Below are 23,743 nucleotides of genomic sequence, written 5' to 3' on the forward strand. Positions count from 1 at the left end.
AAATTTAAGTGTCTTTGTGGAAGATGGGAGCCAGACACTCAGACCCAGTAGTGCCAGTGTTTGAGCAAAGGTTTGAAGAAACCTTCAAACGACTCGCAAAAGGAGGAAGAACACCTGCACTCTGGGTGGAGTACCACCACATGGTAGATGTGATCAAGGTCTTTATCAGAACCGAGCGACTTGCAGACCACAATGGGCATCTGTCCTGCATTGTTACCAAGATGCTTCACATCTTTGCCGCTGCAGGCCATCATCAGTATGCCAAGGGCGCACGGCTGTACTGTCAACTCATGAAGGAACTAGAAATTTTGCCTGCTTACAAAGACACCTTAGAACGTCTCACTGCCCACGGGAACCACGTTGTCCGTTACTCAAGTCATGAGTGGTCCGGCACATGGTGTGACATTTGCATTGAGCAGACATTAATGAAGGCAGCCAAGTCACAAGGTGGACTGAGCAGAGGAAGAATGAGAAACAGTTTTTCTGGCCACAAATGCTGGGTGCTCACCCTCAGTCACCTGTCTGATGTCAACCGGCGGATGGAGGAGGACGTCAGTAAACATGTTCCAGTCCACAGAGACCTTGCCAAGACACAGATGAAGCGAGATGCAGAGGCAGTTGAACTTGTCCTAAAATGGTTTGAGGAGATCAAGCCATTCGACAACGATAGAGACAAGGAGTTGCTCATGTCTTTCTCAACAGGATTCACAAGCACTGGAGATGACGCAGTCAATGCTGAGAGAGCAGCTGAAGTTGGGATGGAGATGCAGATCAAGCTGGATGGACAGTCAGTGACGTCGACCATGGATGTCAAGTCAAAGATAAAAGCCCTGTCATCACTAAGAAAATTTCCCTTGGTCAACGAGAAAAAGATTCACCTTGACTCACTAAAGTTGTTCAACCGACTGATCATTTTCGCCCAACGGGATATGACAGTTGAGACAAGCTTACAGTATGAGCTGACTCCCTTCCCATTGTCCCTATTCAGCAACAAAGATCAGAAGATGAACAAGGCAAACAAGGCAGACTTTTCAAATACAAGCCTGAAGGCGTTAACTGATCCACTTGACTTGACTAACCCCAACCCTGCTGCACCCTCGTAATTGATGGCGGATGGCTTGTCTACATGGTGAAGTGGGAACAACGTCAGACCTGGCAGGAGATCGCCAACAGTTACCTGAGCTACGTGCAGTATCTGGGCCGCTGCTCCCAGAAGATCATTGTGGTCTTTGATGGCTACAGCAGATCACCAAAAGATCACGACCACATCCGGCGTACCAAGAATTCCTGCTGTAATCTCCAGATTCGACCGGATATGTCCAACTGGACCCCAAGAGCAAAGTTTCTGGACAACATTTACCATGGACGAGATACTACATTGGGTGAAATTCGGTACAACATGTTCTCAAGGAAGGCAGCGGCAGGAGTGATCAAACCAGAGACTCTACCTCCAACAGAGGGTGCAGCTGCACAACATTCACTCCGTGCCTACCTGCAGACCCGGGACTGGATCCTTCTCCAGAGCATGTCTCTGAACCCCAGTGACTATGGATGGATAATAGGGGTGCAAGGATGGACAATAGTCTGTAATGGTATGAGCCAGTTCCAACACTGGACCCCACGGCTCCTGAGGAGCTATTGCAGTTCACGAGCTGTAATTGTCATGGAGATTGCAGCAACCGGCGATGCAGCTGCAAGAAGAATGGGGTCACGTGCATCTCGGCCTGTGGAGTCTGTAATGGCATTACATGCAGAAACTGCAGTCATGATGTTGTTGAGTCTGAAGAAGACATAGACAATGACTGTTGAAACTTCTGACATTGTGAATGAGAAATAACTCTCGAGTATTATATATGTATGTGAAATAAAAGCTACTTTGTGTGTAAATGTAAAAGTGAAAATATAAATGTTAACAATCAACTCAGAATCATGAAAAACCCTTATTTGACCCCTCATAAGTTACTTAAGGGCCGATTAAAAAAAAAAAAAATTCTCGAAAATAATTTTTCGGTACCCGAATTCAACAGCTTTTTTCCTGGGTTTCCCACGGGAGTTGAACTTCAACATTTTAACACATGTTATTACACACCTTTACAAACATATTGGTGAAGAAATTTTTTGGTAACAATTTAGTTAACAGATTTGTGAAATATCTCATAAAATGCCCTTACTATGAATGAAGAATGCTATGGATTCCTTAAAAAATATTATTGAGGTGAAAAAAATGTAAGGAAGAATAGTGGATGAGGTAAGATGAGGTGTGGAGCAGCTATGAGGTGTCGAGTTTACCCAATAGGAGTTGTGAGGCGAGAGAGGGTGAGGAAGGCAGCGAGGCTGGCAGTGTATGACGAAACCACAATAAGAGTGAAGAACCACCAGACGGCAAGCATGACCCGTGCGGAGATGGACGTCAACAAAGGTTCCCCACCTGCACGGTGACAAGTGGCAAAGAGGGGGAGGAAGGCACACAACTTAAGTAAAGACAATGGTAGACTTCTTCAAGTTCCTCAATAGTTTAGAATAAGTATCATTTGAGATCTCTCATTGGGATTTCTTGTGTTGAGTTCGAAATTGAGGGTCAGTGCAGAATTACAGTTATGGAACTATTCTCAATAAATTCAATGTAATTCTATGACTTGCTATTTACTATATTCTGTGGCTGAGCGAGATGCAGAGGGATGAGAGTGAAGAAGTCAAAAGAAAATGCTGAAATAAGAACAATTTAAAAAAGAAGAAGACACTTTTGCAAAGGGCACGATGATTAAAGAGGCGTTTTTCTGCATGGCCATATGATGTTTCTTCCGGATAATTCAGTGATATTTACGGAACCAATTTTCACACCATTTTCTCCGAATGTTCATTGCGCGACTCACAACATACCCTTTTCCACTTGTATCTTCAATTTGAAGCTAAGCAAATTATTGGATCTGCTTGTCATCTTTAATTTCCCTTCAAGCCATTAGTGGAAAATTGTTCCTGCTACATTGGCATAAATGTTGCTTGAGAAAGATGATCCTGAGAAATACTTGATGTGCTCCACGTCAAATCCCCTGCACTTGAACATGTCACGTGATCAATCTTGCCTCCTACTATTACCACATTACAAACTATCGCCATGTTTACATCACATTGAAAAACAAGCAAGATCAGATCTGCGAATTGTTTTGATTGAACGTTTATTTACAAGTACATTAATTGTAGAGACAAACTTTAAGGCAAAATTCTAATACAACAGTGACAGCTGGTGACATTATGGGAATGGTGGGAAGAGGGCCAAGTTAGTCTTGGCAAACAGTAACATTAAACCAATCAGATGGCAGTGGCACAATGCACCGATGTCATTATAACATGCATGATGGTAAATGGGATTCCCTGCGAGTGCCAAGCAAAAACAGACAATTTTTTTAATGTGCAACAACAGACTCATTATATTTTGTTTGTGATCCTTGCCTTGTTTCTTGTTTGTGCATGCCAATTGCACATCGTATAACTTATTAACAAACAAAAATCAAGTACAGTGTGACTTTTCAGAGTAAATTATTTGAAATTAAATAACTGACCCAAATGCAGTACTGGGGTATCAGGGGGAATGCAAAAAGACAAAGATTGAGTCATCATGAGGAACCTGGAGAGGATTCGGGCTTCAACCGCAACTCATCTATCCTCAAACCCATCCAGGCGGGGCCAGGTGAATCCCACAAAAACTATTTACAAGATTCACACCTCCATAGACATAAAACAAGAAGGAAAGAAAGGAGAGATGGAGGACAAATAAACAAATATATCATACATAGCACGCACACACACACACACACACACACACACACACACACACACACACACACGCACGCACGCACGCACGCACACACACACACACACACACACACACACACACACACACACACACACACGGATTATTTGAGTCATGGGAGTGCTCCGTTCCACCTTCTGGAACCTGCATATGGAGATGACAACCAACGACACACTCACCACCAAACCGAACTACCGCACCGAACCACGCCTGACCTAACCTGACCTACCTTTACCTAACATACCCTAGCTGACCTACTCTAACCACAGAATGCACACAGTAATTCACCAGCACACAAATCAACACACTATTCTACTTATAATGAAATTCCCTTGCTGTAAACACTAATGATGTATCACTTCCGGTTTAATTAATTATTTACCCCACCCCAAAAAATCCCCCAAAAAATGAAAGATGTAGAAAAGAAAGGAACACAAATCAAAGAAATGGAAGAACATTTTTTGAACACAAATAACACAGAAAATAAATTTTGCATTAATTGTCAGTCGAAATTTATTTGTTCATTCAGATCAATAGATGTTTGAAGAGATGAGGATTCTCCCAAGGTATTGAGCTGTTTGAGCAGGGCTAGTACTCGCAACTTGGTCAGGTATCAAGCTGTTTGGGTAAGGCTAGTACTCGCAACTTGGTCAGGTATCGAGCTGTTTGGGTAGGGCTAGTACTCACAACCTGGTCAGGTACTGAGCTGTTTGGGCAATAGGGCTAGTACCCGCAACTTGGTCAGGTATCGAGCTGTTTGGGCAGGGCTGGTACTCACAACTTGGTCAGGTATCGAGCTGTTTGGGCAGGGCTAGTACTTGCAACTTGGTCAGGTATCGAGCTGTTTGGGCAGTGCTAGTACTGGCAACTTGGTCAGGTATTGAGCTGTTTGGGCAATCGGGCTAGTACCCGCAACTTGGTCAGGTATTGAGCTGTTTCGGCAATAGGGCTAGTACTCACAACTTGGTCAGGTATTGAGCTGTTTGCGCATTAAGGCTATTGCTCACAACTTGGTCAGGTATTGAACTGTTTCGGCAATAGGGCTAGTACTCGCAACTTGGTCAGGTATCGAGCTGTTTGGGTAGGGCTAGTACTCGCAACTTGGTCAAGTATCGAGCTGTTTGGGTAGGGCTAGAACTCACAACTTGGTCAGGTATTGAACTGTTTCGGCAATAGGGCTAGTACTCACAACTGGGTCAGGTATCGAGCTGTTTTGGTAGGGCTAGTACTCACAACTTGGTCAGGTATCGAGCTGTTTGGGTAGGGATAGTACTCGCAACTTGGTCAGTTGTCGAGCTCTTCGGGCACTATGGCTCGCAATCGCACCTTGGTGAGGTATTGGGCTGTTTGGGCACTAGGGCTAGTAATCGCAAACCAAAATATAACTATTGAATTATTTTATGTGGACTCTATCCGTGTCGTCGGAATCACCAGAAACTAGGTTGTCAATGTTCAAGTTGCATTTTTACACTTTATGGTTGGATTTTGTTTTCAAGGATGTTAAGGGAAATTTGAAATAATAAACAGAATAATAAATTTGCTGAGTTTGAAATTTGACATTTGTTTCATTTTAAGTTAGCAGTCCCCAGTGACTCACCTTGCTGCATGAGTGAGCCAAACACGACCCAGAGAGACGAGGCCCAAGATGACAGGGATGATGGTGCCGCATGACCAGTGCTATCGTTTGAACATGGTCCGTTTAGGCGTTGCAATACCAATGCAACAATAATGGCTGACACAGCAACGCCAGCCCAGAGGAGGGGACGAAAAGCCATAAGGCATGAGAAGAGGTCCACTGTATCCTTTGTTTCTCTCACTGTCATGGCGAGTCCTCGATCGAGATATCGGCGAGTGAAGTCCACCACACTCTCTCGCTCAGGAGTGACTGTCAGTGCTCCAATACCAACATCAGCATGCTGAAACAGTGATGCACAAACCAAACATGTGAGTACTGTATCATAATCAACAAATTACAGTGCATTCAGAAAGTATTCAGACCCCTTCACTTTTTTCACATTTTGTATATGTTGCAGCCTTATGCTGAAATCGTTTAAATTAATTTTTTTCCCTCATCAATCCACACTCAATACCCCATAATGACAAAGAGAAAACAGAATTTTAGAAAGGTTTGCAAATTTATTAAAAAGAAAAAACTGAAATATCACATTGACATAAGTATTCAGACCCTTTGCTATGACACTTGAAATTTAGCTCAGGTGCCTCCCATTTCTCTTGATCATCTTTGAGATGTTTCTACACCTTGATTGGAGTCCACCTGTGGTAAATTCAATTGATTGGACATGATTTGGAAAGGCACACACCTGTCTATATAAGGTCTCACAGCTGACAATGCATATCAGAGCAAAAACCAAGCCATGAGGTCGAAGGAACTGCCTGCAGAGCTCAGAGACAGGATTGTGTCAAGGCACATATCTGGGAAAGTCTACAAAAAAAATTTCTGCTGCATTGAAGTTTCCCAAGAGCACAGTGGCCTCCATAATTCTTAAATGGAAGAAGTTTGGAACAACCAGGACTCTTCCTAGAGCTGGCCGCCCGGCCAAACTGAGCAATCGGGGAAGAAGGGCCTTGGTAAGAGAGGTGACCAAGAACCGGATGGTCACTCTGGCTGAGCTCCAGAGATGCTGTGTGGAGATGGGAGAAACTTCCAGAAGGAGAACCATCACTGCAACATTCCACCGATCTGGGCTTTATGGTAGAGTAGCCAGACGGAAGCCTCTCCTCAGTGAAAGACACATGAAAGCCCGCTTGGAGTTTGCAAAAAAGCACCTAAAGGACTCCCAGACTGTGAGAAACAAAATCAAGATCATGAGATCAATTGATTGAGAGAGATCTATCAATTGATTGAGGGGGAGTTTTGAAGGGGAGGGTGAGGGGGGAGTGAGTTTAGGAGGAGAGGGGCAAGGGGGGAGGGAAATTGAAAGGGAGAGTTGAGGGGGGAGGTGTGAGGAGGTTTTTAGAAAGTGGATGATTAATGAAAAACGAACATTTATTACAAACTGGGTTTATTGTGATCTTCATGTCAGAGATATGTTTTAAAACGATAGAGGAGGGGTGGAATGAAGGTGAGTTTAGAGAATGTAGGGAGGAGGAACTGTAATAGATTGAGAGATCAATCATGTTTCAGCGAAGGCCCCGGATGTTTGAGGTCCATACCGTTAAGGAAGAGGGAGGGGGACTATCGGGTGCAGGACAGGGGAGGGTTCGGTTAACATGAAGGGTGAGAGGGGGAGGTAGGGAGAGCTGTTGATAGTATGTCAGAGATTGCAGAAGAGTTAGGAGAAAGGGAAGGATGAGGAGGACAAAAGGTTTGATGGTGATGGGATGAGGCACAGTGAGGAGTTGTTTGGGGGAGGGGGGGGTGGGAGAGGGGCAGAGCAAAGTAGAAGGATGGAGGAGGTGGAGGTATGAGATAGAAGGGAGACAAAGTGAGGAGAAGGCAGCTTTGAGGAGGAGGGGGGACGGCGGAAAATTGGAGAAAGATGGTAGGGGGGAGATTTGAAGGGGATGGTTGGGGGGGGGGGGGTGGAGTTTTGAAGGGGAGAGGTGAGGGGAGTTTTGAAGGGGAGGAGGAAGGAGGGAGATTTGAAGGGGAGGGGGAGGAGGTTGTTTAGAAAGTGGATGATTAATGAAAAAGGAACATTTATTATAAACTGGGTTTATTGTGATCTTCAAGTCAGAAATCCGTTTGAAAATGATAGAGGAAGGGTGGAATGAAGGTGAGTTTAGAGAATGTAGGGAGGAGGAACTGTAATAGATTGATTTTTTTTGAAGTGGAATTGACTTGAAGAGGAAATTGAAAAAAGCCTTTTAAATGGGAAGAAAAACAGCGTGTTGTAATAAACCACTGAATAAAACACTGCAGGGGAAATTTTAAGCATATTTAAACAAAACCGTGAAAAACAATCTGGGAAAAGTCCCAAAGTGAGGACGTGGATTTGAGAAAGAAGGAGAAATGGTAGAGTGAGTATGGAGGAAACTAGAGTTGGAAAGGCTGGAGAGGTGGAAGAAAAGGGAGATAAAGGGGGTGGGGCACAACGCGAGACAAGGGGGAGGGGGACAAGGCGAGACAAGGGGTGAGAGAACAAGCACGTGTCCGTGAGGAGAGAAATAATAAAATAAAGAAATGTTTTTTTTGTATTTAAAACGAAAGACAAAGGGTAAGATGTTTGTGGGAGGTAGGGGGAGAGAAGAAAATCAAAGAAAGAAGCAAATACAGCAAAGAAAAGAACTTATATTCACAATATACCAGCGTGGGAGTGGGGGGGGGGGGGGGTTGGGAGGATGAAACTGCGGATAGAGCTGCGGATGAAAGCTTTGTATGTGGTGAGGAGCTCAGAAGTGCCCAGAAAGGACTTCGCATGATGGAGGACCCCCAGTCCGTGACTGACTTTGGAGGCCAGCTTGGAAATGTGGTTTTCCCAGGAAAGATCATGGCAAATAGTGAGACCCAAAAGCTTGAATGACAAAACTTCTTCAAGCGGCTTGTTCAGAGAGTAGATGGGAGGGTTGTCCGGACGGTCTTATCGGAGAGATAAAGTGAGAGTGTGAGATTTGTCAGGATTGAAAGACATGTTCCACTTGTTTGACCAGTCTGTGATATTGTCCAGGTCTGCTGAGAGTGAAGAGGCTGCTGCCTGCCGATCTGAGTGTTAGGATATGGAGTGGCAGAGAGTGTAGTCATCAGCAAAGAGATAGAGAGGAGTTTCCAGAGAGTCGGAGAGATCATTAATCAAGACCAGAAAAAGCACAGGGCCCAGAACACTGCCTTGAGGAACTCCAGCCTGAACAGGAAGGGGAGAAGAGAGAATTCCATTCAGGGCCACACGTTGACTGCGACCAGAAAGGAAGTCTGCAAGCCATGCATGGAGGTTTCCATGGATACCAAAAGAGGAGAGTTTGGTGAGCTTGGCGGGGTGTCAGACCGTATCGAAGGCACGAGATATGTCAAGGGAGACAGCTCTGATCTCCTGTTTGGCATTGAGGACCTCCATCCATTTTTGAGACAGCATAAGCAGCATGTCCAGAGTAGAATGACCTGGTCTGAATCCAAATTGATGATCTGAGATCAAGCCATTGGAGAAGAGGAAGGATTTAATGTCAGAGGCGATGATCGATTCCAAGACATTGCTGATTATTAGGAGCAGGCTGATTGGATTTTAGTTGCAAGGATCTGTTTTTGCACCTTTCTTGTGGAAAGCGGTAATGTTGGCTGATTGCCAAGCTGATGGCAGATGACCTTGAGCAAAAGAGAGGGTGAAGAGAATTGACAGAGGGTGTGAAAGAGCGGCAGAGCAGGATTTTAGGACCCGTGGGCTGATGCCGTCTGGTCCAGTTGCAGAATCAGAGTCGAGGTTTGACAGAAACTTCTCCATCTTGTCAGGAGAGAAGGACACAGAGTCCACGAGCAGTTGGGTTCGACTGGGAAAGGTGGGAACAGAGAGAGATGGGTTTGGGACACAAGATTTTGAGGCAAACACAGAGTTGAGGCATTCGGCTTTGTCACGTGTGGCGTCAGCTGTGTAGCCATTTGAGGTAAGGGAGGGGATGGAGGGAGAACAAACAACAGAAAGAGATTTGACCAGATGCCACCACAATTGGAGGAAGGAGACAGGTTTGAGAGTTCAGTCTTGAGAGTAGAGAGATAGTGCTTCCTGGCTCTCATGAGGGCAGATACACACTTGTTCCGAGGTTTTTATTTATTTTTTTGTATACAAGATCGAGGCTCGTGAAAGAGCTAACATTGATCACACAAAAAGTCAAACCGACACACAAAACACAAAATAAGGGGAGTGGTAGGCAAGATGCGGAGAGAGGGGGAAGGACACAAACACAACATTTGAGAGCAAGGGCATCGAGGGAACTGTGGGAGGGAGAGGGCTTGGGGGGAGGTGGGAGATGTATAAAACATATGGGCATTGCAAGGACTTCCAGGAAAGAAGTTGGAATTTCAAAAAAGTATATCTGGGGTAAAAATTAGCGGGGGTAGAAAAGTTCAAGGTTTTGGTTGGGGTAAGATAAGAGATGGTGGTGAAAAGCTGTTTTAAAGACCCGGAGGGAGGAGTGGGATTGAAGGGAGTTTGTTCCAGAGGCGGGAGAAAAGGGGAATGAAAGAGTGAAGGTGAGCAGAGAGCCTAGATTTTGGCAGTTTTACCATGAGAGGGTTTCTGGCAGATCTTGTGCGACCTGTAGGAATATTTGGGGGACAGAGCACAGAGAGAGCTGGGGGTGCAAGGCCGGAGAGGAGTCGGTAGAAGACAGAAAGACCACCAACCTGCCTGCGGTGAGTGAGTGAAATGCCCTCGGAGTTAGCTTCATCGCAGGAGATTCCAATGATGCTGAAAGCTTTGGTTTCAACAGCGTGAAGCCGAGCTAGGTGTGAGGCAGGAGCACCGGCCCAGAGGGGGGAACAGTATTCCATTGAGCTGCGGATGAAAGCCTTGTATGTGGTGAGGAGCTCAGGTGTGCCAAGGAAGGACTTCGCACGACGGAGGATGCCCACTGCCCAGTCGGCGACTGGCTTTGGAGGCCAGCTTGGAAATGTGGTTTTCCCAAGATGGCAGATAGTAAGACCCAAAAGCTTGATCGACAGAAATTCTTGGAGAGGATTGTTGAGAAAGTGGATGGGAGGGTTTTCCAGTCGGTCTTTTCAGAGAGACATTGTAAGAGTGTGAGATTTGTCAGGATTGAAAGACATGTTCCACTTGTTTGACCAGTCTGTGATTTTGTCCAGGTCTGCAGAGAGTGAGGTGGCTGCAGACTGCTGATCTGAGGGATGAGGAAAGGAGCGGCAGAGAGTGGAGTCATCAGAAAAGAGATAAAGAGGAGTTTCCAGAGAGTCGGAGAGATCATTGATGAAGACCAGAAATAGCACAGGGCCCAGAACACTACCTTGGGGAACTCCAGCCAGAACAGGAAGGGGAGATGAGAGAAATCCATTCAGGGCCACACGTTGACTACGAGCAGAGAGGAAGTCCACAAGCCATGCGAGGAGATTTCCATGGATACCATCGGAGGAGAGTTTGGTGAGCAGAGCTGGGTGCCAGACCGTATCGAAGGCACGTGATATGTCAAGGGAGACAGCTCTGATTTCCTGTTTGGCATTGAGGACCTCCATCCATTGTTGAGACAGCAGAAGCAACATGTCCAGAGTAGAATGACCTGGTCTGAATCAAAATTGATGATCGGAGATCAAGCCATTGGAGAAGAGGAAGGATTTGATATCCGAAGCAATGATGGATTCTATGACTTTGCTGATAATTGGGAGCAGGCTGATTGGTCTGTAGTTGCAAGGATCTGTTTTTGCACCTTTTTTGTGTAAAGCGGTAATGTTTGCTGATTTCCAAGATGCTGGCAGATGACCTTGAGCAAAAGAGAGGGTGAAAAGAACAGAGAGAGGGTGAGATAGAGCGGCAGAGCAGGATTTTAGGACCCATGGGCTGATGCCGTCTGGTCCAGTTGCAGAATCAGAGTCGAGGTTTGACAAAAACTTCTCCACCTTGTCAGGAGAGAAGGACACAGAGTCCAGGAGCAGTTGGGTTTGACTGGGTAAGGTGGGAACAGAGAGAGATGGGTTTGGGACATAAGATTTTGAGGCAAACACAGAGTTGAGGCATACGGCTTTGTCACGTGCAGTATCAACTGTGAAGCCATTTGAGGTAAGGCAGGGGGTGAAAGGGGAACAACCACCAGAAACGGATTTGACCAGATGCCACCAGGATTTGGAGGAAGGAGACAGGTTTGAGAGTTCATTCTTGAGTGTGGAGAGATAGTGCTTCCTGGCACTCCTGAGGGTAGACACACACTTGTTCTGAGCTTGATGGAAGGAACTGAGATTACCTTCAGTTGGATTTGCCTTCCAAGAGGCAAAGGCATGTTGTTTTAGGGCAACTGCCTCACCACAAGACTCAGTGTACCATGGACGGGAGGAAGGGTAAGACAACTGAAGACGAGATGGGATAAATCTGTGCATGAGAGAGCAGTTTGCTTTGGAAGAATTCCCAGGAAGAATTGATGTCAGAGGCGGTAGAGATGGGAGACCAGACCAGATGATTGATGGCTGCTTGCAGACCGAGCCAGTCAGCCTGAGTAAAATGCCAGACTCATCGGCGCTGAGGAGGCTCTCTGAGAATGGCCAGAGAGATGTCCACTTTAACAAGCACATGATCAGAAGAACCGATTGGAGCAGAAGAAGAGCAACAGACATTTGCAGGGAAGTTTGTCATAACCAAGTCTAGAAGAGAAGATACTCTATTGACTGAGATCCGGGTCGGGAAATTGACAGATTGTGTCAGTCCCAATGAATCGCAGAAGTCCATTGCCGAGGTGCCATGGCTGGTGAGAGAGGAACCCACACCCAGCCCGCTGGCATGATGACATTTGAAGTCGCCACATATGAGGAAGAGAGAGTTTGGATGAGTTGATAGAAGTTGGTCCATGTTGTCAGACAGCGAAATGTAAAGGGAGTCATCACTGTTTGGAGGATGGTCCACAACACATATGAACAAAAGGTGGGAGCGGAGAGGAAGCCATAGCCAGAGGTACTCCTGGGGGTAGGGTGGAGAGAGGGAAGTGCAAGCAGAGAGAGGAAGAGAGAGGAAGAGAGTTTTTGATAAAGATAGCAACCCCAACACCAGGACGAGGCTCAGGTCTATCATACCGGAGGAGGGAGTAACCAGGAAGAGATATTAAGGAATCAGAGACATCTTGAAGGAGGAAAGTTTCTGTTAAGCAGATCAAGTTTGGATTGTCAGAAGCAACCTGAATGGAGAGATCAATCAGGTTTGAGCGAAGGCCCCAGATGTTTGAGGTCCATACCGTTAATGAGGAGAGAGGGGGAGCATCGGGTGCAGGACAGAGGAGGGGAGGAGTAGGGTCAGATGAAGGATGAGAGGGGGAGGTAGGGAGAGCAGTTGATAGTGTGTCAGAGATTACAGAAGAGTTACAAGAAAGGGAAGGATGAGGAGGACGAAAAGATTGATGGTGATGGGATGAGGCACAGTGAGGGGTTGTTTGAGAGGGGGCAGAGGAAAGTAGAAGGTTGGGGGAGGTGGAGGTATGAGATAGAAGGGAGACGAAGTGGGGAGGAGGCAGCTTTGAGGAGGATGCGGGAGGGGGGAGAACTGGAGAGGGATGGTAGGGGGGGGGGAGAATTGAAGGGAAGGGGTTGGGGGCGAGTTTTGAAGGGGAGGGGCAAGGGGGGAGTTTAGGAGGGGAGGGGCAAGGGGGAGTTTAGGAGGGGAGGGGCAAGGGGGAGTTTAGAAAGTGGATGATTCATGAAAGACGAACATTTTTAACAAATTGGGTTTATTGTGATTTTCAAGTTAGCGATCCGTTTAAGAACGATAGAGGAGGGGTGGAATGAAGGTGAGTTTAGAGCATGTAGTGAGGAAGAAATGTAAGAGATTGAATATTTTTTTGAAGTGGAATGAGTTGAAGAGGAAATAGAAAAGAGCCTTTTAAATAGGAAGAAAAACAGCGTGTTGTAATATACCACTGAATAAAACACTGCAGGGGAAAGTTTAAACATATTTAAACAGAACCCTGAAGAACAATCTTATATTCACAAAAATACCAACGGGAGAGGACCTAGAGGGACAACCACGAGTCACTTGAACAGGGCAAAAGGTGGAAGGCAAGGAGATAATGGGGGCGGGCGAGACAGCGCACGTGGACAGAAGCACACAATGAGACCAAAGCACACGTGGAGAAAGGGAAATAAATGTTGTTGTTTTTTTTGAGGGGGGGGGGGGGTTAAAACGTTAGACAAAGAGTAGATGTCCGGGGAAGTTCGGGGGAGAAGGGAAAAATCTAAGAACCAAGCAAAAACAGCGAATGAAGAAACTTAAGTGAACAAACTTCGACGTGGGACCGGGGAAGCCTGAGGCTACAGGGCTGCACACGCCGGGCAAACAGAAACGATTAATTTATGAAAGACTAGCTGAATGCACCCGGCTATGCCCGGGTTCTTTTTGAATGAATTTAATCTTTTGTACATAGGTCTGATGCGAGCCCAGTATCAGTTAGTGCTCAACGATTCCTTGTTCTTTCTTCTGTCGGGCCAAGATAGAATTTTGAAAGCATGTGTTGCAATCAGTCAGATATTCCTATTAAGTCTCACTGACTGAGACTGTCTCACTGAGACCTGGCAACAACCACTGGACTACTACACGCTCAACCTCACCACACCCAATGGATATTCTTACATCAATAAACCACGCTCGGAGGGCCGAGGTGGTGGAATTGCCGTTATTCACCGACAAGACATCAAGACCAACCTCATCTCCATCTCATCTGCTCCATCATTTGAACACCTGGCTTTTAAACTCTCTGGTCACACACAGTCAGTCATGGCTGTTGTCTACCGCCCTCCCAAACCACACCCATCATTCCTGTCTGACTTCTCCTACTTTCTGACCCAGCTATGTTCCCTCTCCCCCTCAATCCTCCTCCTTGGTGATTTCAATATCCACATGGACTCCACTGACTCCACGCTAACCACTGACTTCACTGATTTACTCACCTGCTTTAACCTCACTCAACATGTCAACTTTCCTACCCATAACCGTGGTCACATTTTGGACCTTGTCTGCTCTACTGGACTAATTTTGCACCATCTCTCTGGCTCCGACCTCACTCTCTCTGACCACCTAGCCATCACTCTGACCATCAACATCCCCACCCCAGCACCAAGGCATTATCGCACTATCAACTTCCGTAAGCTAAACGCTTTTTCACCTGCCTCATTCTCATCGACCCTCTCTGAAAAAATGTCCACTTCTCCCTTCGTTGACCTCCACACCCCTTCTGACCTCACTGACTACTACAACCACACTCTCTCTTCCTGCCTTGACCAAATTGCGCCTATAAAAACCAAAACAGTTTCTTTCACCCATTCTGCTCCCTGGTTTACCCCTGAGCTCCGCCTAATGAAAACTCGTGCTCGCCAACTTGAAAGACTCCGCAATAAAACAGGTCTCACAGTTCACTCCCAGGCCTACAAGGACCACATACAACACTATAAAGATGCCCTCTCCCGCGCCCGCTCCGCCTACTACTCTCAAATTATCCACTCTGGCTCCGGAAACCCAAAAGCACTCTTCTCTACAATAAACAAACTCCTCAGCCCCCTGAACACCACCACCCAGTCATTCACAATAGACAACTGCATCTCCTTCCTTTCATTCTTCCAACGCAAAATTGAAAACATCTACAACAGCTTGACCACCGCCGCACCCGCTCCCCCTCAAACCACCTGCCCCCCCTTATCCTGCCATCCCCTGTCTCAATTCTCCCCAGTCTCCCCTACTGACCTCTCTGAACTCCTCATCGGAATGAAAACTGCCACCTGCACTCTTGACCCCATCCCCTCCAGCTTTGTCAAGGCCTCCCTTCCTGCTCTTTCTCCACTTATCATTGCAACAATAAACTCCTCCCTGTCTACAGGCATCGTCCCACCATCCCTCAAAATTGCTGCTGTTACCCCCATTCTGAAAAAACCTGGACTAAACCCTGACACCCTAAATAACTTCAGACCCATCTCCAACCTACCCTTTCTGTCAAAGGTTTTGGAACGCGCTGTAGCCACTCAACTCAAGCATCACCTCTCTGCCAATAACCTGTATGAAACATTCCAATCCGGATTCCGGTCCAACCACAGTACTGAAACTGCTCTCCTCAAAATCACCAACGACCTTCTCCTCTCCTCTGATGCTGGCAACCTCAACATTCTCATCCTCCTCGACCTCAGCGCTGCCTTTGACACCATCGATCACACCATCCTCCTCACCCGACTTGAAACCACCTTTAACATTACCGGCACTGCCCTCTCTTGGATTAAATCATACCTCTCTGACAGACGTCAGTTCATCTCCATCAATAACTGCAAATCCCCCACTGCTCCCCTCCCCCAAGGTGTCCCCCAAGGTTCAGTTCTTGGCCCCCTCCTCTTTATCCTTTACCTGTCCCCCCTCGGTCACTTAATCCGCCGTCATGGTCTCCAATTCCACTGCTTCGCCGATGACATCCAGCTTTTCATCTCCACCAAGTCCATCTCCACCGCCACCCACTCTATCCTGACAAACTGCATCACTGAAATAAAATCCTGGCTTCAAATCAACTTCCTCAAACTTAACTGTGATAAATCTGAAATAATCATCATTGGCCCAAAAACGCTCACCAAGTCCACCCATAACTTTGCCCTCAACATCGACGGTTTCCCAGTGTCCACCTCCCCTCACATCCGGAATCTTGGCATCATCTTTGACCAAACCCTCTCCTTCGACAAATACACTAAACAGATCACAAAGACAGCCTTCTTCCACCTGAAAAACATCGCCCGTCTCCGTCCATCCCTCTCCTCTGTGGCTGCAGAAACCCTCATCCACGCCTTCATCACTTCCCGTCTGGACTACTGCAATAGCCTCCTTTATGGTTCACCCTCAACAATCACCAATAAACTCCAATACATTCAGAACTCCGCTGCCCGTCTACTCACCCATTCCCGGACCCGTGACCACATCACCCCCGTCCTTTACAAGCTTCACTGGCTCCCCATCTCCCAGAGAATCCAGTACAAAATCCTCCTCTTGACCTACAAAGCCCTCCATAACCTGGCCCCATCCTACCTGGCTGACCTCCTCTCCAGACACACTCCCACCCGCAACCTCCGCTCTGCTGGTACCAACCTCCTGACCCCCCCCATCCGGACCAAATTTAGATCCTGGGGGGACAGGGCCTTCTCCATCGCTGCTCCCACCCTCTGGAACTCGCTACCTCACACCATCAGAGACTCCTCCTCACTCACCACATTCAAAACATCACTCAAGACCCACCTGTTCAACACTGCATTCAACATTTAACCCACAGCATCTAACCCCTGACTATCTCCTCTCCTTCTCCCTCCTTTGTGCTTTGAATATTTCCCTATTGATTCTTCTTTTTTTGCAATTGTCTTTATGTTTTGCTATGCGTTATGTTTTGCACTCTGTCAAAGCGTCTTTGGGCTTCCTGAAAAGCGCTATATAAAATAAATGCATTATTATTATTATTAAGTGCATAAGTTGTACTTCAAGAGAATTTTGAAAGAAGAAGAAGATTTATTGCGAAATGGTTCCAGCCTGGCCGAGGCGGCCTCGACCGGCCTCACCACCTCGCCTATAACCTTCCCGCGGCCTGTCCCGACATTTTTTGTTTCAGAGGTTTCCTCCTATCTTTCACCGTTCAGGAGATTAGCGCGTGCAGACAAATAAACAAAAACTTTCTTTTATATATATAGATAGATAGATAAACACCGAGAATCTTCCTCAGGACACACTATACTATAGGAACACACGCCGAAAGATAAATACAGTTTCGACAAAAATACAATTGTGAACAATTACTTAACTTCGAAAACGTGGAGAACGTGTACAGCTTTGAAAAACCATGCCGTCGCCCACAAGATCTCGCGAGATCTCCTAATGCCTCAGGCGTGAGGTTTCTAATGCCTCTAATGCCTAATGTGAGGCCTCTAATGCCTAATGCCTCAGGCGTTTTCACAAATTCCTTTGTGAAAGGAACTGAGATTTCCTTCAGTTGGATTAGCCTTCCAAGAGGCAAAGGCAAGTTGTTAAAAAAGTTGTCTTAATGTTGTCTTAAAGTCTTAATCTTAAAGTTGTCTTCAAGTTGTCTTGAAGGCCTTTGCTGTTGTTGGTGCTCCCATAACATTTGCAGGGAGGTTGGTCCATTCATGGATCACCACCTTGTGACTAAAACACTTCTTCCTGGCACAGTTCAGGATTCCTTCTTGCACAGTTTTGGAGTGTGTGTTTTTTATGCCTCTGCCGACGAAGTCGCCTGAGGCATTATGTTTTCAGGTTGTCCGTCCAGTTGTCCGTCCAGCTGTCCGTCCGTCCGTGATAGGTTTTCGTTACCGCGATAACTTGAGAACGGCTAAAGGGATCTTAGTCAAACTTGGCACAGGTATGTATAATGAGGTAAAAATGGTTGATTCGATTTTGGGATCATGAGGTCAAAGGGCAAAGGTCAGAGGTCATGTTAGGTAAAAATACTGTTATCACGATAACTTGTGAACCAGTGATGGGATGCTGGCCAAATTTTGTAAACTTATGTAGAATGATGTAAAGATTAACTGATTAGATTTTGGGGTCAAGAGGTCAAAGGTCAAAAGGTTAAAGTCTGTAATATGTCTATAACTTGAGAAAAGCTGAAGTGATCTAAATTCAAACTTAGTACAGGCATGTATAATGATGTAAAGATTAAGTGATTGGATTTTGGGGGCAAAGGTCAAAGCTGTAATATGTCTATAACTTGAGAACAGCTGAAATGAGCTAATTCAAACTTAGTACAGGCATGTATAATGATGTAAAGATTAAGTGATTGCATTTTGGGGGAATAGGTCAAAGGCCAAAGGTCAGAGGTCATGTCAGCCAAAAATGTGAGACCTTGTGAACAGCTGAATGGATTTAATTTAAAACTTGGTGCAGGTATGTATAATGATGTAAAAATGAACTGATTAAAGCTTGGGGTCAATAGGTCAAAGGTCATGTTAGGTAAAAATGTGCTAACTTGGGCACACCTGAATGGATTTAAATTAAACTTGATACTAGTATTATAATGATGTAATAATGTGGGCGGAGGCATATCAGTCGACGTCATGACGACGAAGAGTGCCGTTCTAGTTACAGCTGAGAAAATGAGTTTGTTGGTGAATTTGAATTTCTTATAATTTCTCATGGAGGAGCTTGTCGCATCCCAGTAGATTTCAGCTCCTTTGGCACAAGGAGTGCAATTTAAGCCACCATTAAGATACAACCGAATGAGCCCTGCAGTTGGTAAGGGCAGAAATTTGGAACTTAGCCAGTGTTTCGGTCTACAAATGGCCTTTTATTTGCAAAAACCACCATGGGATCTTTAAGACCCATCAGCAAACAGTGGCATACGAGACCCCGGCTTAGCCTTCCATCCAATGGATGACACACCTCATTGATGTGAAACAATAGGGTGCCAATTTATATTTGGGTCAGAGATCGAACCCAGACTAAACATCTCAAAGACACTACCTCTCAGCTATCCTTTCAGCCCCCTAAAGTCTGAATGGCATAATGCACCAAAATATTCTTCCGAAAGATCTAGATAAAGCAAAGGAATTGTCGGATGCCTGGCAGTTACCATTTAATGGCAACAGCTGCAAAGTTCTACACATTGGAAGAACAAACAACAAGGCAAGCTACAACATGGAAGAAACTGAGCTCAAAGAAGTCCAACATGAGAAAGACTGAGGCGTAGTGATAGACAATGAACTAAATTTCCACAAACACGTCTCGTCAGCGTTGCTTAAAGCAAACCCAACGTTTGCAATTCTTAAAAGGACTTTTTCCCACATAACAAGAGAAACACTACCAATTGTCGTCACAACTCTGGTTAGGCCTCACGATGAAGAGGGAAACATCTGGCATATGAGGTATACATTTGACAGAGAAAGTATTGAGAATGTTGAGAGGTGGGTGGTTAGACGAGTACCCAAAGTGGGAGGACTCTTATATGAGCGGCAATCGGAAGCTCACAACTTTCACTTATTGTACTAAAGGCACCTTGGGGTGATATGACCACAGAGTTTATGTTGTATCATGACATTTCCACCATCATCCTTCACTGGAGTTAACCAATCTTTCCGGCCCCAACAGCTCGGATATTGAAAGTGGATCTTCTTGCTTGCGAGACGAGCTTCCAATCCACTATGCCATGGGACTCCACAGATACATAGAGTAATTTCCCAAAACCAGGTATACTTATATTAAGTGTCTGCTGTGTCGTGTGACTTCCATGGGACGAATGGAGTTTTTAACATGGGGAGAATATAAGAAATTGAAATTTGAAATTCACCGGCTTCTTGAAGTCCAATTGTGAAGTTGTGCTTTTGAAAGTCACAGCTTGTAGAGAGCCCACTCTTTTGGGGGCAACAGTTATATCTTAAAAGTTGGGTTTCATTCTGTGTACCTTCACTTGGATCTGAAATACTGCCATTAACTTTGTCCTTGCATGAAGACCTCAATAAGTTCCAATAATAAGCAACAATAATTTGGTAAAGATCCATGACGGAGCAAAATGTTTTAAGATTTGAGAGGCAGGGGATATGTGCATTTCCCTGTGTCTATCCTGTGTTTATTTGTCCGGCATCTTGTAATTCATATCAAAGTACACTGATGTCTCCTTTGTCCTCGACCTCCATGACTCCAATAATAACAGCATGATAGCTTGCTGGTAGCATGCTTGCCTCTGAGTCATTTGTTTTATGGTTTAATCCTCATATCGCATGATTCTGAACATAAAACTGCCGCTTCAGAAAAGGCAGGGAAGGGGGGGCCGAGCAGGGAAGATTGCATTGTGAAACATGCCATCCCACAAAGATGGTGTGTAGGTGGGTGTCATGGCATCTCAACTATGAATGCATTAAAGTCACTCATTTCTCGATGTAAATTATACGATGGAATTTTAGATTTTGTAGGAGCAGGCATTTGATAAGAATTGTCAATGTCAAGAACCATTCTCTCATAAAAACAATCAATGCTGCTGAAGTAGTATCGTGGGCACACTGGGTATTTTACCATTGCTATCCAAGGATAAATCTTGTGTAATATTTCAGAATTCAACCAGGGCACTAACACACATGAGCGCAAACTTTTTTTGAATGTGCAGTTAGTATCTTTAACATATATAACACTAGTCTGGGTACCCAGCGCTGCACGGGGAAAAAACGATGGAGGGGTTCTCGCACATCTGCATTGAAAACATATGGAGTTATTGCCGTCATAGCGGTGAGCTTTTCTTGGTGGGGGTTTTGGTACATGTTGGACATTGAAAAGCCATGGAGTTATGGCCTCTTTTGCCTGCGGGCCAGCGTGCATGCGTCGTGGGGTTGTGCGGTGCACCAGCCTGCACCCCACATTCCAAAAATACACTTTCTAGCAGGCTTTGGTGGCCTCAAAACGTCAATCAAGGCCAACGTGTGCTAGCTTAAAACCTTTCGCAGATTCTGAAGTACCTACATCCAATATTTGGGACCTCTTGGAACTACGGTTTGGCCGTGAAAGAGCAACAAACAAACACAAAAAACAACACTTGAAGTTATTTATAAGTTAGAGATACTATCATCCGTGGTAGAGAATTTGCTACTGTGTCAAAGTCTATTCTTTTCATCATAAAATAGGCAAGCAAGTGTCATACCTGTGAACCACAATATCAGCTTATTTCAAAAAGTACCACAGCCAAATGAAGTCTGTTTGCAGATCAAAAACTCCAGATATCATCAGAATGTACTTACGTGATGGGAATATGATAGGTCGGCAACTTCTGCACAGGGGAAGTTAGATATTGTCATTATATATCCCTTTCTTTTTGAAGTTTTCACATCTCACAAACAGTTTCTGAAATCCGTTTTCCACCTCCCCTTCCAGAGCAAACAAGACCATTGGTCCACTTTGTTAATGCCTCTTTCTTACATCTGGATCAACGACCCATCTGAGATTATGCTTATCATCATCCACCTGTGGAACACAATTCCGGGCTCTGCCTAGTCCGAATTTTCATATATATATATATATATATATATATATATATATATATATATATATATATATATATATATATATACCACTGTGTTCAAAAAGTATCCGACCTTTATTTTTCGTGCGTAAAAAAAAGAAGCTAGGGAGGCGTTGATTGGTGCACGTAAGTAGGCGATCCTAATGCGCACGCGTGAATTTTTTCCCACCTGCAGAAGCTGTCATTCGACGGCAGACCGCCGATGAGTGAGGACATGTAAGTGAGTGCCGTCGGATTTTCGTTTTAGACAAAATGACGGAAAAACTTGAACAACGCTACTGCATCAAATTTTGTGTAAAGCTTGGCGATTCCCAAGTGGAAACGATCCGCAAGATTCAACACCGTTCATTCCATTATGAAGGAGGATTTGGGCTTCAGGAGAATCTCAGCGAAGTTCGTACCAAAGCTGCTAACGATTGAGCAGAAGCAACTCCGTTTGGAGATCGCACAGGACATGCTGGAGACTGTGAACAGCGATCCCAGCTTCCTCAACACAGTGATCACTGGCGATGAGTCCTGGGTTTATGGGTACGACCCAGAAACCAAGTTGCAGTCATCACAATGGAAGCATCCAACATCCCCGAGGCCAAAAAACACACAATTTGATGCAGTAGCGTTGTTCAAGTTTTTCCATCATTTTGTCAAAAACGAAAATCCGACGGCGCTCACTTACATGTCCTCACTCATCGGCGGTCTGCCGTCGAATGACAGCTTCTGCAGGTGGGAAAAAATTCACACGTGTGCATTAGGATCGCCTACATACGTGCACCAATCAACGCCTCCCTAGCTTCTTTTTTTTTACGCACGAAAAATAAAGGTCGGATACTTTTTGAACACACTACGTATATATATATATATATATCAAATGAATCCCTTTTTAGTTCTCCAACCTGTTACAAACAAGTCCTCCAACAAACAAACAACTGTTCAACGTTTCGATCAGCAACACAGATAAACGTGCATCCACTGACCTTTCTCAAGAGAAAAGCAAAACAACTCTATACCCTCCCTTATATAAGGGAAAAGGGGGTGGGGACACCGAACCACCAATCAATGTCATTCTGGAACAACTCGTGGCATTCAAATTTAAACCGTAAATCAAAACCGTTGAAACAACTGAAACCACATCTTGGGATGTTAAATTAAAAACCACCGTTAAATCACACGTTGAATCAAACAAAACGTAGCATAATTCAAATAAATCGATGAAAAATAAACAAGATTATTAATTGCTTCAAGTGATGGTGGTAACTTAAACGAATTAAGCTAAACGGATACATCACAAACCTAAAGTAAGAATATATACTCAAGTGACAGCAACCGAGGTAATAATTTATATGCTTGGTGATGCAGTTTCTCTGGTACGTTTCTGCATGAGAGGGACAAACGCCAGTGGTAAATCAGGCATTTCCTCTATGAGAGACACACCACAGACTCCTCCACATGCAATGCCTCCAAAATCCTCCTTCTTCGTTTACTGGGGGTTGCACCCAAAATGCTGGCGCTATCCCATCGGGGAACATGGCCAGCCTTCAGACCATGTTTGGCAATGGCAGATCTCTTTGGATAGTTGCACTCGAAGGCCTTGCGATGCTCATTGACCTGTTGTCTTAATGTTCTCCCTGTCTCTCCAATATATTCAGCCCCACAAACACAGGGAATCCTGTATACCACCCTGCCCGGTCATTCCAGGGAAGCTTATCTTTGACATGCATAAGTGCCTGTTTCATGATGAACATAGGTTTGTAACTTACCCTCACACCTGCCAATTTTAAAACTCTGCCAATCCTTTGGGACACACCTGGCACAAAAGGCAAAACACAATACCCTTTTCTTTGTACCTGTGTGAAAGACCTGTTGCGAGGCTTCGCCAAGATCGCATCCCTTTTTGGAAATAATCTGTCCGGGTAGCCATTGGTCTTCCGTACATTTTGTAGATGTTTTACCTCTCTCCTTTTATCTTTGATTGTCGATGGTAAATCACGTGCCCTTTTAAGGAGGGTGTGCACAACAGCTCGTTTGTGGTCCATGGGATGGCAAGAGTCAAAATCCAAGTACCGGTCAGTGTGAGTGGGTTTCCTGTAAACAGTGATGTTCAAATTTCCTCTTGGACCCCTTGTCACCCAGGTGTCCAGGAAAGCGACGGATCCATTCCGTTCCTTTTCAAGGGTGAAACTGATGGAAGGAAAGGTCTTCCCAATAGCCTCATGTATGTTACTAACTGACTCGCTGGGACAGATGACAAACGTGTCGTCCACGTAACGATGCCATACACTTGGCTGTGTTATGAGGGATGGGATGGTACGTTCC

At 45.2% G+C, this 23,743-nt stretch overlaps 1 protein-coding gene across 1 annotated transcript in view; it reads right to left on the bottom strand.

Annotated features, from left to right (window-relative positions):
* LOC137425938 (glutamate receptor ionotropic, delta-1-like) overlaps window positions 1-23,743 on the bottom strand; it is a 396,968-nt gene that overhangs the window by 93,481 nt on the left and 279,744 nt on the right. Inside the window, exons 9-10 of the mRNA XM_078776249.1 lie at window positions 5,409-5,727; window positions 2,290-2,428 (exon numbers count right to left, since the gene is read on the bottom strand). Of these exons, the coding sequence (XP_078632375.1) occupies window positions 2,290-2,428; window positions 5,409-5,727 (458 nt within the window). The remainder of the gene's footprint in view (window positions 1-2,289; window positions 2,429-5,408; window positions 5,728-23,743) is intronic.

The sequence above is a fragment of the Myxine glutinosa genome, chromosome 4 (assembly GCF_964187855.1).
Source record: "Myxine glutinosa chromosome 4, kmMyxGlut1.1, whole genome shotgun sequence".
Lineage (NCBI taxonomy): Eukaryota > Metazoa > Chordata > Myxini > Myxiniformes > Myxinidae > Myxine > Myxine glutinosa.